Source organism: Lepidochelys kempii, chromosome 26 (assembly GCF_965140285.1).
Source record: "Lepidochelys kempii isolate rLepKem1 chromosome 26, rLepKem1.hap1, whole genome shotgun sequence".
Taxonomy (NCBI): domain Eukaryota; kingdom Metazoa; phylum Chordata; order Testudines; family Cheloniidae; genus Lepidochelys; species Lepidochelys kempii.
The window spans coordinates 11,764,998-11,779,460 of NC_136405.1; the positions used below are offsets into that span (position 1 = coordinate 11,764,998).

Consider the following 14,463-nt stretch of genomic DNA (forward strand, 5'->3'; position numbering starts at 1 on the left):
TCATTAGGGTAAACGGCAGCTTTGTGTGGCATTACCCACTGCTAACTGCCTAGAGCTATCAAAACCAACCTGTATAAAGGGTAGAAATCATATCGTTTTTAATAGAAATGGTTTGGTACCTGAGGCTTTTAATCCAATAAAACAGAGGATGAAATTAATCAGTGGCCTCATTAACAGAAAGTTCCGCATCCTTTTTATTGAGTTCCACAGGAAACAATAAATACCCCAAAGATAACTGCTACTGGAAATTGTTATTTAACTGAATACTGGGAAATGATTCAATTGATCAGACTGGGCAATGTACCATAAAGAGCATTAACTCTTTAGAAATACACACTAAGAAATCCTTAGGACTTTTTTTTTCATGTTCAGATTATATTAGCAATAACCTCCTGGGGATTAATGAGCCCACTCACTTGAGCCCACTCAATTATGCTCTGTTAGTTTCTAGAAAGTGCCCGGTGCCCGATTGTTATTGGAAGTAAACTCTTGAAGGGATTTTTTATTCACGTAGCCTGTGTTTTTAATCCAATACAGTTAATAGTCACTTATACTAATAAAGAGGCCAACCAAAGGCTATTGCCGTTATTCATATCTAGGATGCATCTAGACAAAGTTTGCGTGACCAGCCGCGGTAAATGATGGAGTAGAGGTTTTATGGGGAGAGGAATACAGTGGGATCAGATATACTGAAATTCCATTCACAGTGAACCACAGTGCAATGCCCAAGCCCTTGTAAGGTATCGGCAATGTATAAAGTGCCATTCAAGCAATAGCCAAACATCCACCGAGTCTTTTTCATCTGACGAGCTCAAAGCACTTTCCCAAGAGGGGCAAAACAATAACATCAGTATTCCCATTTCTACAAGTGGGAGAAATGACACACAAAGTGGGCCTTTTAGCAGTCCTAGAAGAAGAGCGGACAGCAGAGAAGTAACGGTGGCAAATTTAATAGAGGGCCTATGCCCTTGGCTTTGTATCCTGAGACACGGCACTGAGGCTTAGGGTTCTAAGTAATACTCAGCCTGAGCAAAGCTTGGGCTACACACCCAGTTTTTGTACAGGTACAACTATAGAACGGGGAATAGAAGCCAGGTCGTGTGAGTTGCACTGCAGTGCTTTATCTCCTAGGCAACACTGCCTCCCAAATAGCACTAGGACCATTTTCACCAGCTGAGGATCTGCCCCTGGAAGTCTTTCCATTAACTCAAAATTAGATGTGCCTCCAAGCATTAAACTTCCAGAGGAGTTGGATCCAGCCCCTGGAGATTTCAGAGGAGGCAGTCGGAGGATATTTACCAGGCCTTTCAACCTAGGAGCTCACTGCTGGGTACCGAGGCAGTTCTATGTGGTATGAGTTCATTATGCAATCATCAGCTCTATTTTAAAGAGCAAAGTGGCACAAGCAGCTAGGGAAAAGCTGCCCCGGGGGAGCTAGAAGTTTTCAGAACCTCTCAACTTATTTTGGGGGGTTAAAATAACTAGTTTGAATTCATGAATCTTTTTTCCCCCCGACCCTCTGTGATTTAAAATTATACGTCTCCCCCACCCCCCCGCTCCAACCCCCGCGTGATTCAATTAAAAACAAGAACAAAACATGCTCTTCTTACTACACTGCAGCCTGTAATCCGCATTATGGAGAAGAGCCCCCCAAAAGCTTGGCTGGCACAAGTGAGTGCCCTGTGTTACAATATAGAGATTGTGTTCATTCTGTTTGAATGCTGTTCCCTCCCACCCCAACTCCTTTGTCACAATGGGTGCCTAGGGGTGAAGCTCACCCCTTTGCAAAGAATATGTCCAATTCTGAAGGCTTAACCGGTGCATAAGCCTTGCACTTGCTGCCGAAATGTACCCCCACCCCAGACATTCTGCAATGGGCTTAAATACAGAGCCGGATATTGAGCTGGTGTAAATCAGTGGGTTTCACTGCCTGCAGCAGAGTTATGCCAATCTACATCGGCTGAAGATCTGGCCCAGTATTTCCAAATGGGGAAAGAAATGGACAAAAACAAAGCCAACAACCAAATCATGGTCCCTGGACTAGAGTATGGCACATGTGTTAAACCAATGAGTCTTAGAAATACAGGACCAGATCCTCAGCTAGGGGAAATCCTCGTAGCTTCACAGACATTGATGGAGATACATACTGAGGATCGGGCCTAGGATGTCATGCAGATGAGTTTACAAGCCGCAAATAACATTTTTGTTCAGACACCAACACACTGTTTATTGGGGGTTCGATTTTCTATTCATTTAACTGCCAAATAAACAAAGAATATTTTAATGGAAAAGGAGGAAAGTCACATTCAAATGATCTGAAAGGTAGCTTCATGCAAAAGGATACCTCAATCCAAAATGTCATATCTATTAAAGAACACTTGCAATAACCACTGTCTTATGATCAGTCTACATTCCACAACACATACATACTCTAGATTAGGCCAGGCATCTGCATTCAGTAACGGTCTAAAGTTGATGTGGTCAAATCATTCACAAAAGAACGGTGTGAAATATTTCTCTCTTTCTGTTCTGAAACGCAACACTTCGACCGATCTCCAGTTGACGGAAAAATGGGGAGAAAGTTTCTTCCCAATTTTTTTCCCCTTCAAAGGTCAAATTCTGAAACTGTCAAAGTTTTGAAATTCGGAAGCATTATGACCAGCTCTAGATTAAAGTTTTAAGCCTACCTCAAGCTGAACTCTAGTGTTCCCAGCGATCAATCGCGGTCTCCCCTACATTCAGAATATCAGGGTTGGAAGGGACCTCAGGAGGTCACCTAGTCCAACCCTCTGCTCAAAGCAGGGCCAATCCCCAATTTTTGCTCCAGATCCCTAAATGGCCCCCTCAAAGATTGAACTCACAACCATGGGTTTAGCAGGCCAATGCTCAAACCACTGAGCTATCCCTCCCCCCAATATCAAGCTAATTCTTTCTACAGAACATTCACTTTCATGATACAATTCTTTTCCGCCCCCTGGGTACATTCGTGGGTTGGAGGAGAGACAGACAAATAACACCCGAATGTGAACTGAAAGATATCAGACTGTTTACAGACCGTCTCTCTGTATCATAATTACAGCACCTGAATTTCCGCGACATCTTCATTGTTTCAGATGTTACACGTCTTCAGATGGCCGTTCCCAGAAAATATTACTGATGCAATCTGCCCTACGCTCCCGAAATCCTGTTTTCTTAAAGAAGAGCTATAAATCCACTATTAATCAAGAAGGGCTAAATTTGCAAATTCCAAAATCCTGGCCAGATTGGCAGAAAAGCTCAACACCAAACACGCCAAGTGTGCTCTTGTGAAAATCTATCTCAAAGGGCCAGATTCTTAATACCCCCCCCCTTTTTTTACACTGATACCCTTGCTAGTACCCCCAATGAGACCACTTATGGAGTAAGGTGCTATTCAGTGTGAATAAATGAATCTGGCCCTAAAGCAGAGCTATTCTCTCTTCTCTTGTCATGCATGGCCTTATCTACACTAGAAAGGGTTTGCTGGTATAGCTAGACGACCCAGGAAAGGCAGAACAAGGTGTAAGAGGTGTAGAGTGAGGGTTCTCAAACCTTTTGCTGGCACAACCCCATTTTAATGAATTGTTTCCTCCCGGGACTCCAGACAGCCTGGAGGATGCCATTTTGAAGAGCCACATAGCATCCTCCGCACAGCATGACCTCATCCATGCAGTGCATACGAGGGCTCACTGTGCGGAGGAAGCCATTTTGTAGAGCAAAATGGCGCCCTCTGGGCATCGTGACCTTGCACGCACCATATGTGCGAGGTTACGCTGTGCAACGTAAAATGGTGTCCTCTGAACACTAGGGATCGCCATCTGCTGATGTTCCGTCCCTATTCGGGATGGTGACCCGCAGTTTGGGAAATGCTGCTCTAGCTATTGCTGAATAATAGGTGGGTCTAGTGGCCTTTCAACAAACCATTTACACCCACTTGGTTTCCATAGGGTATTTACTGGCTTTGGCTCCCAACCCTTTCAGGCAACTGGACCAAGTTTGCCAGGCTTTGGGCCAATAAAATGGTCCCCTGGAATCTATGGGAGTTTCAATTTCACTTCAACAGGGACCAAGGTTTGGCCCTGCGCATCTAGCTGCGCCAGCCAACCTCCCATTCACCTGAGCCTACTCTATAAACTGCAACGGAGAGAATAGGGGTTGGAGCAGCTAACGGTGCACTGCAGAGTGTGGGAGCGAGGGGTCAGGGCTCTGAAGCCCTGGACACTTATGTAGGGGCCCAATTCTGACCCCGCTGAAGTCACTAGAATGTTTTACCACCATGTGCAGTGTGAAGGGGATGAGGGCCTGGAAGTCTAGCCTGGAGAGGGCAGGGGATGCACATACATACCTTTGTTCTACAAGCATTATTATAGTAGCACCAAAGGTTCCAACGGAGATCAAGGCCCCATTGTGCTAGGCGCTGTACAAACACATAGCCAGAGACAGTCCCTGCCCAGAGAAGCTTACAATCTACATAGACATGGTGAGAGAGGAAACTGAGGCACGGGGAGGTGAAGTGACTTGCCCAAGGTCACCCAGCAGGCCAGTGGCAGAGCTGGGACTAGAACCCAGGTCTCTGAGTCCCAGTCCGGAGCTCTAGCCACTGGACAAGGCTGCCGCTCAGTGTTACTGTAATTGGCTACATTAGGACACAACGTAATCTCTCGCCTGTGAGGGACTCCTTTTCCCCTTGGGGAGGCGCATAGTGATTTCACTCCAGTTTAGTTCTTGGCTGGGGCGGCTTCGACCTTCTCTTCTCCGGGCTGATCTTCCTCGGCAGGCTTTGGCTCCTCTGAAAGTCTGGGGTCCTTGATGCTTTCCTGCAGGTCTCGCTTCTCCTCCCTCCTGACGGTGACCGTGCTGGTGGAGAAGGCTTTTGCGCCGGAGAAGGGGCTAGACGAGAACGTGTAGCCAAGGCCGAAGGTGTTCCCGCTGCTGACGGTGCTTAGCCGTGTTTCCTCCCCTTCCAGTAATTTCCTGGGGGTGGGAAGAGGGAAACACCAAGAAAGGTGCAATGAAGCTGCTGCTAGAGATTTCAGATCCCTGCCTTCTCCTTTCTAAAATATCCTCCCCAGATCAGTTTTCATTGAGCTGTGGCAACGGGAACTCCCCCCTCACCCCGCCCCGCCCCCCATGGGAAAGCGGCCAAGGCATCAATCAGCACATTGCCCCCAGGAAGGAACAGCCTTTACCGCAGGCTCAGCATTTTGCTACACACTATCGACAGAAGGCTACTGAGACCCTAAGAGCTACTTCATGGGCAGAGTCCATACACCACTGTCAGACTATCCAGCCAAACCGTGTCTTGGAAGGAATCAGATAAAAACTGGTGACACGCTGGTCACGAATATCATCGCGGAGTGCATGTCCAGGTCGCATAGATAGCGTTACAGATGTGTGCTGGAAATATGTTCTTAAAATAGGCTTTTGGAGGCAGCCTGCCCTTGACAAAGGAATGCTGTCTTGGCTGTTTGCCTACATCCCCAACGCATATTGAGCAAGGTGAGGCCAGAGACAATGGAAAGACATTTACATCAAAGGGAAAACAAGTGATTAAGCCAAGCAGAGAAACAGATTGATCAGAGGAGGAAGGAGACAGCCTGGCATCTGCACAAGCAGGAAGGGAGAAAAACTTTACATGGAGATACACTTCAAAGGTTCACGGGACTATAAAAAGAAAGGGAAAGAACCCTTAGTTATCCATCACTTGGGGACATATGGTACAGCACCCTCTGAGCCTGTAAATGGTAGAGCCCTGCTGATAATTTGCTGCACGCAAGGAACTGTTTTCTGCAAAGATGTAGCTAGAATTAAATTTTAGGCACTAGAAAGCATGTTATTTTTGTATTGTTTAATCCTTTTTTCTCTTTTATTCTTGCCTTATATCACTTAAATCTGTGCTCTTTATTAAACTTATTCTTGTTTTATACAAAACCACCTCAGCACTGTTATATTGATGTGTTAGTCCTCAGCCAAACAGGCTGGTGTGTGCTCTGTCTCTTCAGAGGTAGCAAACTTCATAATTTCTAAGCATGGCCGGAGAGAAGGAGTGGACGCTGCGGGGAGATGTCTCTGCGGAACTCAGGACCTGGGCTTCACGGATTCTTACCTGCAGGGCCAGGTTTGGACTGGCAGAGTCTGGAGGAGCTCGTTAGCAAGGCAGACACACTGGAGCATCAGGGAGCTGATGCCCAGTTTAGCAGCCGCAAAGCTCTCACTTGTCGAGGCAGAAGGGTAATAGAGGCTTAGGGTTCTGTATTCCCTGACGAGAGTGTGATGCACGACTCAGATGCCATGGAGACGAGTGTCCAGGCAACATGGTGATGACAGGGATATATGTCAGGGATCTTCGAAGGTGAATAAGGGAGCTGGATACCATATTCCTGTTTAAAATGGAATACGAGCACCTAACTCCCTTCGGTCATTTGAAAATCCCAGCTTGAAGACCTAAACAGACAGATGGCATTTTGATCTAGGTTTCCTAATACATATCACTGTGGATTCTTTTTTGGATGTTTTTTTAAAGGATCTGCTCTAGGAATTATTTTTGGGGACGTTCTCTGCCCTGTGTTATGCAGGAGGTCAGACTAATAGATTCTAAGGCCAGAAGGGACCATTATGATCATCTAATCTCTAGAAACTTTAAAATGTGTATGTGTATGAGGAGGATAGGAGTAAAAATAGGAGCAATGGGGGGGCGGGCGACTTTTGACCAGTTCTAACCCTGAGCCAAACCTGGGGATCTGGTGCAATAAATCTGTTTTTTCTCATTACAGAACTGCGCAGCTGGATTGCTACACAATATTACAGAACATCCAGGGGTACAATGTTTCTGGGTATTTGTTTCTCTCTACGCAAACAGAGATGTGTGACCGCCAGCATCAAACATCCCCAAAGCCACCAGGGAAGAAGGCCTCTTGGTATTGTTTTACCTGTATGCAGCTATTTCAATATCCAGGGCCATTTTCACATTCAGCAGGTCTTGGTACTCTCGGAGGTGGCGAGCCATCTCTCCCTTGGTCGTCCTTAGAGCATTTTCAAGCTGGTTAATAGTCTCCTGCAGAACAAAAAGTGGAAGGGAGAACATTTTGATCATGTCAATAGTTCCCTCTCATTTGCTTTTAGTGCCCCTCCTTCCAGATATGTTGTTCAAACTGATCTCAGGAGGAGAAATCAGTGTGGTCCAGTGGATTAGAGTGCTGGACTGGGACTCAGACTGGACTGGGTTTCTATTCCTGGCTATGACATTGACTTGCTGATTGAGCAGAGCAAGTCATTTCACCTCTTTCCCCTCCCACCTCTACCTTGTTTATTTCAACTGCAGTCTCCTCAGGGCAGGGATTGTCTTATGTGTTTATACAGTGCATGTCCCAAATCTCAGTAGCGATCCTATACATTTACTAATACGAGCAAACATTCATTTGGCTGGTCCCTTCCCCAGCACATCAGACGTCTGCTGTTCTAGCAAATGAGCTCTGTACCTCACCAAAGGAGTTCATGTGATTATTATTTTGTCTAATAGTCAAATCACGAGACTAGAAGCCTGGATTCCTGGGTTCGATTGTTAGCTCACAGCCTGATTTTGGGCAAGTCGCTTAGATCTACAGTTTCAAACAAGTCCAATAATTTGGGAGGTACAACTGGAATTTGAGGAGGCCAGCACCTCTGGGAATCAGCCCCACAGTGGTCACCCAAAAAACAGAGGCCCCCAAAGATCAATGAATGCTTTGCGCCTCAGTTTCCCAAGCTGAGACATGGGGCTAATAATACTTACAATCTACCTCACCGGGGGCTGGAGGGCGGGGTAGCGAATGAATGTTTTCAAAGTGTTTGAAGATCACAGGCGGGAGATATTATAGAAATGCTACTAACATAATCTCTCCCCCTACCATTCAGTGCAAGGTTTGCTAAGTACATCCCATCTCTGTGTAAGGACGGTCTTCTTCCCAGCGCAAACATACCCAAAAGCGTGGCCTGCACAAGCTATCAGGAAAGACAAAACCCCAGGATAATCTTTGCTAGATGCATATCTGGCATTTTACCACTTGAGTCTCTGATGCGTAGGGCTGCGAGTGAGCTCTTGAGCTGGAAACAAATAAGAAGCCAGTGTCTTTTGGCAAGTGTCAACTACCTGCAGATTATGGATCTCCCCATTGCTCCTCTCCTCCGCTTCCTGCAGCTGCCTCTCCAGGGACTCGTTGGCATTCCGCAGTGCCTCGATCTCGATGTTGCGGGCCTGCAGCTGGCGCCGGTATTCCGTGATCTCCTCCTTGGCCTGGCGGATGCTGTCACTGCTGCGAGCCGCCTCCTCGGTGAAGTTGGCGAATTTGGATTTGTACCACTCTTCGGCAGACTGCTGGTTCCGGGCGGAAAGGACCTCGTACTGCATGCGGATCTCCTTCAAGGCGGCCGTGAGGTCAGGCTTGCTCACGTCCACCTCCACCGAGACCTGGAGAAGGCACAGAAGGAAGGGACCCCACCCCACATACAGCATACAGCATGAAATTTGGGGAAACGGATAGGAATACAGACACTGAAGCTGCTCGGGGCTGTTCCCTGCCATCCGAGGCTGTACGCCCTGAATGAAGGCTCAGATCCTTCCCCTTGTCCCCCATGCAGAGCCAGAGGGCTCAGGACACAATAGAACAGCTGTGTTTCCTCTGCATGGAGCAAGCTGGAGGATGAAGGGCTCCCATATGGAGGGCCACACCTCTTGTGAGCGGTGGAGCCCAGCACCATGCAGTCCCAATACAGAGGTTCTTTGAATTAAGGAAAAGGTAGAAATGAAGTCGGGGATTTAGTGCTACACGGCTCTTCTCTCCACAGGCATGCACGGTCCTGGAGCTCATCTGCCATCACGGGAAGTCCTGAGGGCAGGGGGAGATGTTGATTGCCCCTGTGGGGTTTCCCCAGCAGCTAGCCAAATTATTCAGATACTTGGGGCAGGAATAAGTCCTAACGAAATGGATTGGTGGACAGGAAGCGGGCAGTCACTGGTGCATGACAGACTATCACATAGACGGGGGAACATTGCAGAACCCTCACCTCCACGTGTGTGATATGGCATAGCTATAAAATACAAAATTGTATGGGACCAGATCCTTAGCTGGTGTAAATCTGCATAGCTCCTCTGAAGTTAGTGGAGCGATGTCAATTTATACCAGCTCATCATCCGCCATGCCCTCTGCCCAGTGCCTATATAGCCATACACGGTGAGTAAATATGTATGCAGAAAGACCAGAGAGGCAAAAGACACAGATGGACAGGTATAGCTAGATAGCTGCATTGACAGACATTCTCTCTCTTGTGCGTAGATAGAGAAAGAAAGGGTGTGTATGGAGGGAGGTAGATAGGTTGGTAGAGATAGATATTGACCAATATCTCAGAGCAAACAGAGCAAATTAACCTGGGTTCAGAGAAATGCATCAGAGGAGCAAAGACTGACAGGTACAGCATTTATTTTAGACATACAAGTTGTGCAGGTTCGGTTAGCAAAATAGTTTATATTAAAGTTCTTTTTTGATCCTTCACACAGCTCTGCTAAGTGTTGCCATATTGCTACCGTACCACCACCCAAGAGTGAAAGGACTCATTTATTTAAATTATCCAGTGTTTCCGCATAATTCTGTATAGTGCTGGCCTTCGGTCAGTGTTCAATCTGAATCTAAATGAGCAAATGTAACTGGTTTATTGCTTCCCCATTTGATGGAGGAAAATGACAGAACTGTGGGCAAACACAATGCATTGCTTTCTCAGTCCAGCCCTCAGGGCCTGCTGCATTTTCTGTAGCTCTGCAGATTACAGATTTTTACCCACTGAAAGTTTTCCACAACCCCCAGGGCCATATGCTGCAAAGTATTAGGAAAGCCAGAAAGTTATTGGTCTGTCAGTGAATTTTCATACAGATGGTGGATTATGGCCATGATATAGGAGCTCATTTTAGGGTTTGCTCATCAGATGCCTGCACATATTCATTATAATACAGCCAGTGAAGTTCCTCACTGAGGAACATGGACCGCAGAATATGGAATAAACTCTCTCAATGGATTTAGTCCTATGTATGAAGGTAAGTTATGTATTAGAAATGAATGGCATTCCGGAAGTGGAGTTTAACCTTGCAAACAAAGGACATTGTAGCAAATCTGCAAAAGGAATGGCATTTGCCAGTATCATTAATACCCCATTACACGGGGGGGGGGGGGGTATCACAAGTGAAATCAAACCTCTAATTGCAAATGTATGGGAAAGTCCCCCTTTAAATGAAATCTGCTTCAGCTCCTTGTCTAGGAGAAGTTCAAATATTCATGTATTCAGGAATGTACTGGGTCAAAGTCAGCTGTAGTGTAAGCAGATGCAACTCCAAGGCTGAAGTGGCCTCATTATGCTGGCTTGATCCTGTAAGGTGCAGAGCCCCCTGGCTCCAATCTAGCAAAGCACTAAAACTTATGTATTTACTGCAAGTAGCACAGTTAAGGAGGGACTGAACGCCGCTGTCCGAGGAACAAGCAAAACAAGCAAGGAAGAGAACAAAGTGGAAGAAGATTCATATTTCTAGGTTTTAACGCACTCTGAGAATACAGCACAACCTTGATTATTGCAGCCATAGTCAAATTTCCCTGTTATATCCAGAGTTGTACCCTTCTCTGCCTAGCCCCCCCTCCAAAAAATCTATTTGTGGTATTATCACAATTATATCTACGTGCCCCAATGGGCTAAGTACTGTACATACAAAGATTGAGACATTCCCTACCCACCCCTGACAGTTTATGATCTAGAGAGACAAAGAATGGGAGAGTACTGTCCTGATATTACAGACAGGAAACTAAGTCAGGGTCAGACTAAGCGACTTGCCAAAGTCACCCAAGAAATCTGTAGCAGAGCTCATCTCAAATCCCAGTCCAGCGCTGTAGCCATAAAACCAACCTTCCTCTGCATAAATTAAATGAAAATTCCCCTTCATTAGCCAAAGCTTTGGTCATCTGAACGTATTCTGCATCCCTCATGACATCTCAGGGAAAATCCATTGTGGATGGGTGAGGTCCCAGAGTAATGGGCAAACATAGGATCTGTTTTTAAGAATGGCAACAAAGAGCACCCTGGAAATTATAGGCCAGTCAGCCTAACTTTAATACCTGAAAAGATACCAGAACAAATTATTGAACAATCAATTTGTGAGCACCTAGAGGATAATAGGATTACAAGGACTAACCAGCATAGATTTGTCAAGAACAAATCATGCCAAACCAACCTAATTTCCTTCTCTGACAGGGTTACTGGCCCAGCAGATAGGGGGAAGGAGTAGATGGGATACATCCTTATTTTAGAAAGGCTTTTGACACTGTCCCACATCACATTCTCATAAGCAAACTAGCAAAATGTAGTCTAGCTGGAATTACTAGAAGGTGGGTGCACAACTGATTGAAAGACCATACTCAAAGAATTGTTATCAATGGTTCACTATCCAACTGGGAAGGTGTATCCAGTGGGGTCCCACAGGGGTCAATCCTGGGTCTGAAACTATTGAATATTTTTATTAATGATTTGCATAATGGAGTGGAAAGCGTGCTTATAAAATTTGCAGATGACACCAGGCTGGGAGCGGTTGCAAACACTTTGGAGGACAGGATTAGAATTCAAAGTGACCTTGACAAATTGGAGAATTGGTCTGAAATCAACAAGATGACATTCAGGAAAGAAAAGTGTAAAGAACCACACTTTGGAAGGAAAAATCAAATGCACAGCTACAAGATGGGGAATAACTGGTTGGCGGCAGTACTGCTGGAAAGGGTATGGGGGTTGTAGTGGACCACAAATTGAACAGGAGACAATGGTGTGATGCAGTTAACAGGAGGTAACTGTCCTGTTCTACTCGGTACTGGTGAGGCCCCAGCTGGAGCACTGTGTCAAATTCTGGGTGCTACACTTTTGGAAAGATGTGGATAAGTTGGAGAGAGGCCAGAGGAGAGCAACAAAAGTTTAGAAAACCTGATCTATGAGGAAAGATTAAAAAACCTGGGCGAGTTTAGTCTTCAGAAAAGAAGACTGAGGGGGACCTGATAACAGTCTTCAAATACGGTCAGAGATGTTATAAAGAAGATGGTGATCAATTGTTCTTCATGTGCAAGGCAGGACAAGACATAATGGGCTTAATCTGCAGCAACTCTAAGGCCACGTCTACACTATCCGCCAGATTGGTGGGTAGTGATCCATCTAGTGGGGATCGATTTATCACATTAGTGTAGACGCGACAAATCGATGCCCGATCACTCTGCCATCGGCTCCGGAACTCCACCACGGCGCGAGGCAGAAGCGGAGTCGACGGGGGAGCGGCGGCCGTCGATCCCGCGCCGCGAGGACGCAAAGTAAGCGATTCTAAGTCGATCTAAGATACGTGCGTTCTCGTAGCTGAAGTTGCGTATCTAGATCCATCCCCCCCTCAGTGTAGGCCAGGCTTAAGGGTAGTAAGCTCTGGAACAGGCTTCCAAAGGAGCTTGTGGAGTCCCCATCATAAAACCTCCAATGGACAGGCTGGACAAACACCTCTCGGGGACAGTCTACGTTTACTTGGTTCTGCCTCAGCACAGGGGGCCGGACTTGATGACCTCTCAACTCCCTCCCTGCCCTATGTTTCTATGATTCCAGCTGGATAATCAAGGCTGCATTACAATACCTCGGCACCAGCTATTGATTTCAGTGCTCAGGAGAGCCATCCGTTTCCATCAATATTGCAACTGTAGCTCTAAAGCCGCTTCACTAAGCTGCTCCGGGTTTGTCCTTATGGATCTGGTGTTTTAATACCTTTACATGCAGTTTAACATTTGTCCGGCAATACCTTGCAAAAGTGGACATTAACGAAACCTACATGACAAAAGAGTTGTCACTGAGCTGCCCATTAAACCTCCATATAACAAGCTCATTAGGATAACCGCTATTCTCGTGTGCATCAGAGAATGAACGTGGGTTAGCTACATTTTGCATTAAGCAGGCTTCATTCTTTCCTCCCAACACGTACGGAAATAGTCCCACGACTTCACTTGAAACGCAGACTGATGAATGAAGCCAGGACCGAGCTTTCCTTCTTTTCTAAGCTTCGGTCCTTTCATTCCCCTAGCACATGGCTCAGGCACAAAGATGGGCATTGTGTGTGCTCTGCAGGGTGGGCGTGAGGTACCTATTGTACCCATGGCGCTGCAGCATAGGATGCTATGTTCCCAGCAGGGCTTAGCAATAATGTAATCATAGAATCATAGAATATCAGGGTTGGAAGGGACCCCAGAAGATCATCTAGTCCAACCCCCTGCTCGAAGCAGGACCAATCAAGGTACAGTTTGCTATGGTATTCAAAGAACTGAATCACACTTCCAATAGCCTAATGTGAGACAATCCAATACTCAACACAAAGGAGATCCGGCGCTGATTTAACCTTCCAGGCGACTTTATGCCAAATACAATGTAAATCAGAAAAGCAGAAGATGTAAGTACCCTATTACCCAATCAATATAGGGAAGGAGGATTGGGATCATGCCGGCACACAGTGCCTTTCCATCCTGTAGCTATCCAACACCATAAGGGGAGCCAGTCAAATGTCTGCCTTAACGAAGATAACCTTCCAACGACCGACCGACCGCAATAGCTTTGTGCCCAGTGCAAAGGATCTAGAATCGATCCATTCAGCATATGTAAGAGGAAGAGAATAGGGGGAGTGTATGTAACAGTCCTATATGCTCAGCCTATGGAAGTATAAAATTATGGGGTGGGGATGAGGGCAGTGGTGTGATGCACAGCATAGAGGAGGAGGGCAGTATTGTGTGTGTATGCCACACCCTATCCATCTAGCACACACAGAAGCGAGGAAATTGGAGTGTATAACACACCTCATCCAGCACACAGGAGGGATGCATGTGTGTGTATAGCACAGACTTTATCCAGCACAGAGAAGGAGGGGTGCATGTGTGTAGCACTCCTTAGGAGGCGATGGATACTGGGGGTGAGCGAAGGCAAACCCTATCCACATGGCATGCGGAGGGGAGAAGGGCGCTGGGCACCTGGGGATGCAGGCGGTGGAAGGGGGTCTGGGGTGGTTGAATCCTGGAGGTGAACACCGAGCCCTTGGGGGTATGTGCCACCCTGGGGAGGCTGCTGTTTGGCATCCTGCGGGGAGGGGAGCACTGGGAAGGCGGGATACAGAAAGGGGAGTGCTGCGCTGGGCAGGGACGGGTGGGGGGGAGAGACCGCAGTGCAGCAGTGTTGGTCTGTGGGGGGATACAGAACAGGGGGCTGGGCAGGAACAGAGGGGAGGGGAGAGGAAGAGAGAGCAGGGCTGGGCAGCGGGAGGGAGGAGGGGAGAGGAGCGCAGGGAAGGGTAGGGGCAGGGAGTGCAGAGAGAGGGGAGTTCAGGGCTGGGCTGGGGCAGGGGGAGGGGAGCACAGGGCTGAGAGGTGTCCGGGG

General features: G+C 46.9%; 1 protein-coding gene across 1 annotated transcript in view; it reads right to left on the reverse strand.

The window, feature by feature from the left end:
• Nucleotides 1–2,200: 2,200 nt before the first annotated feature.
• LOC140903547 (low molecular weight neuronal intermediate filament) overlaps nt 2,201–14,463 on the reverse strand; it is a 34,385-nt gene continuing 22,122 nt past the window's right edge. Inside the window, exons 4-6 of the mRNA XM_073324980.2 lie at nt 8,147–8,464; nt 6,948–7,072; nt 2,201–4,992 (exon numbers count right to left, since the gene is read on the reverse strand). Coding sequence (XP_073181081.1) covers nt 4,737–4,992; nt 6,948–7,072; nt 8,147–8,464 — 699 coding nt within the window. The 3' untranslated portion in view covers nt 2,201–4,736. The remainder of the gene's footprint in view (nt 4,993–6,947; nt 7,073–8,146; nt 8,465–14,463) is intronic.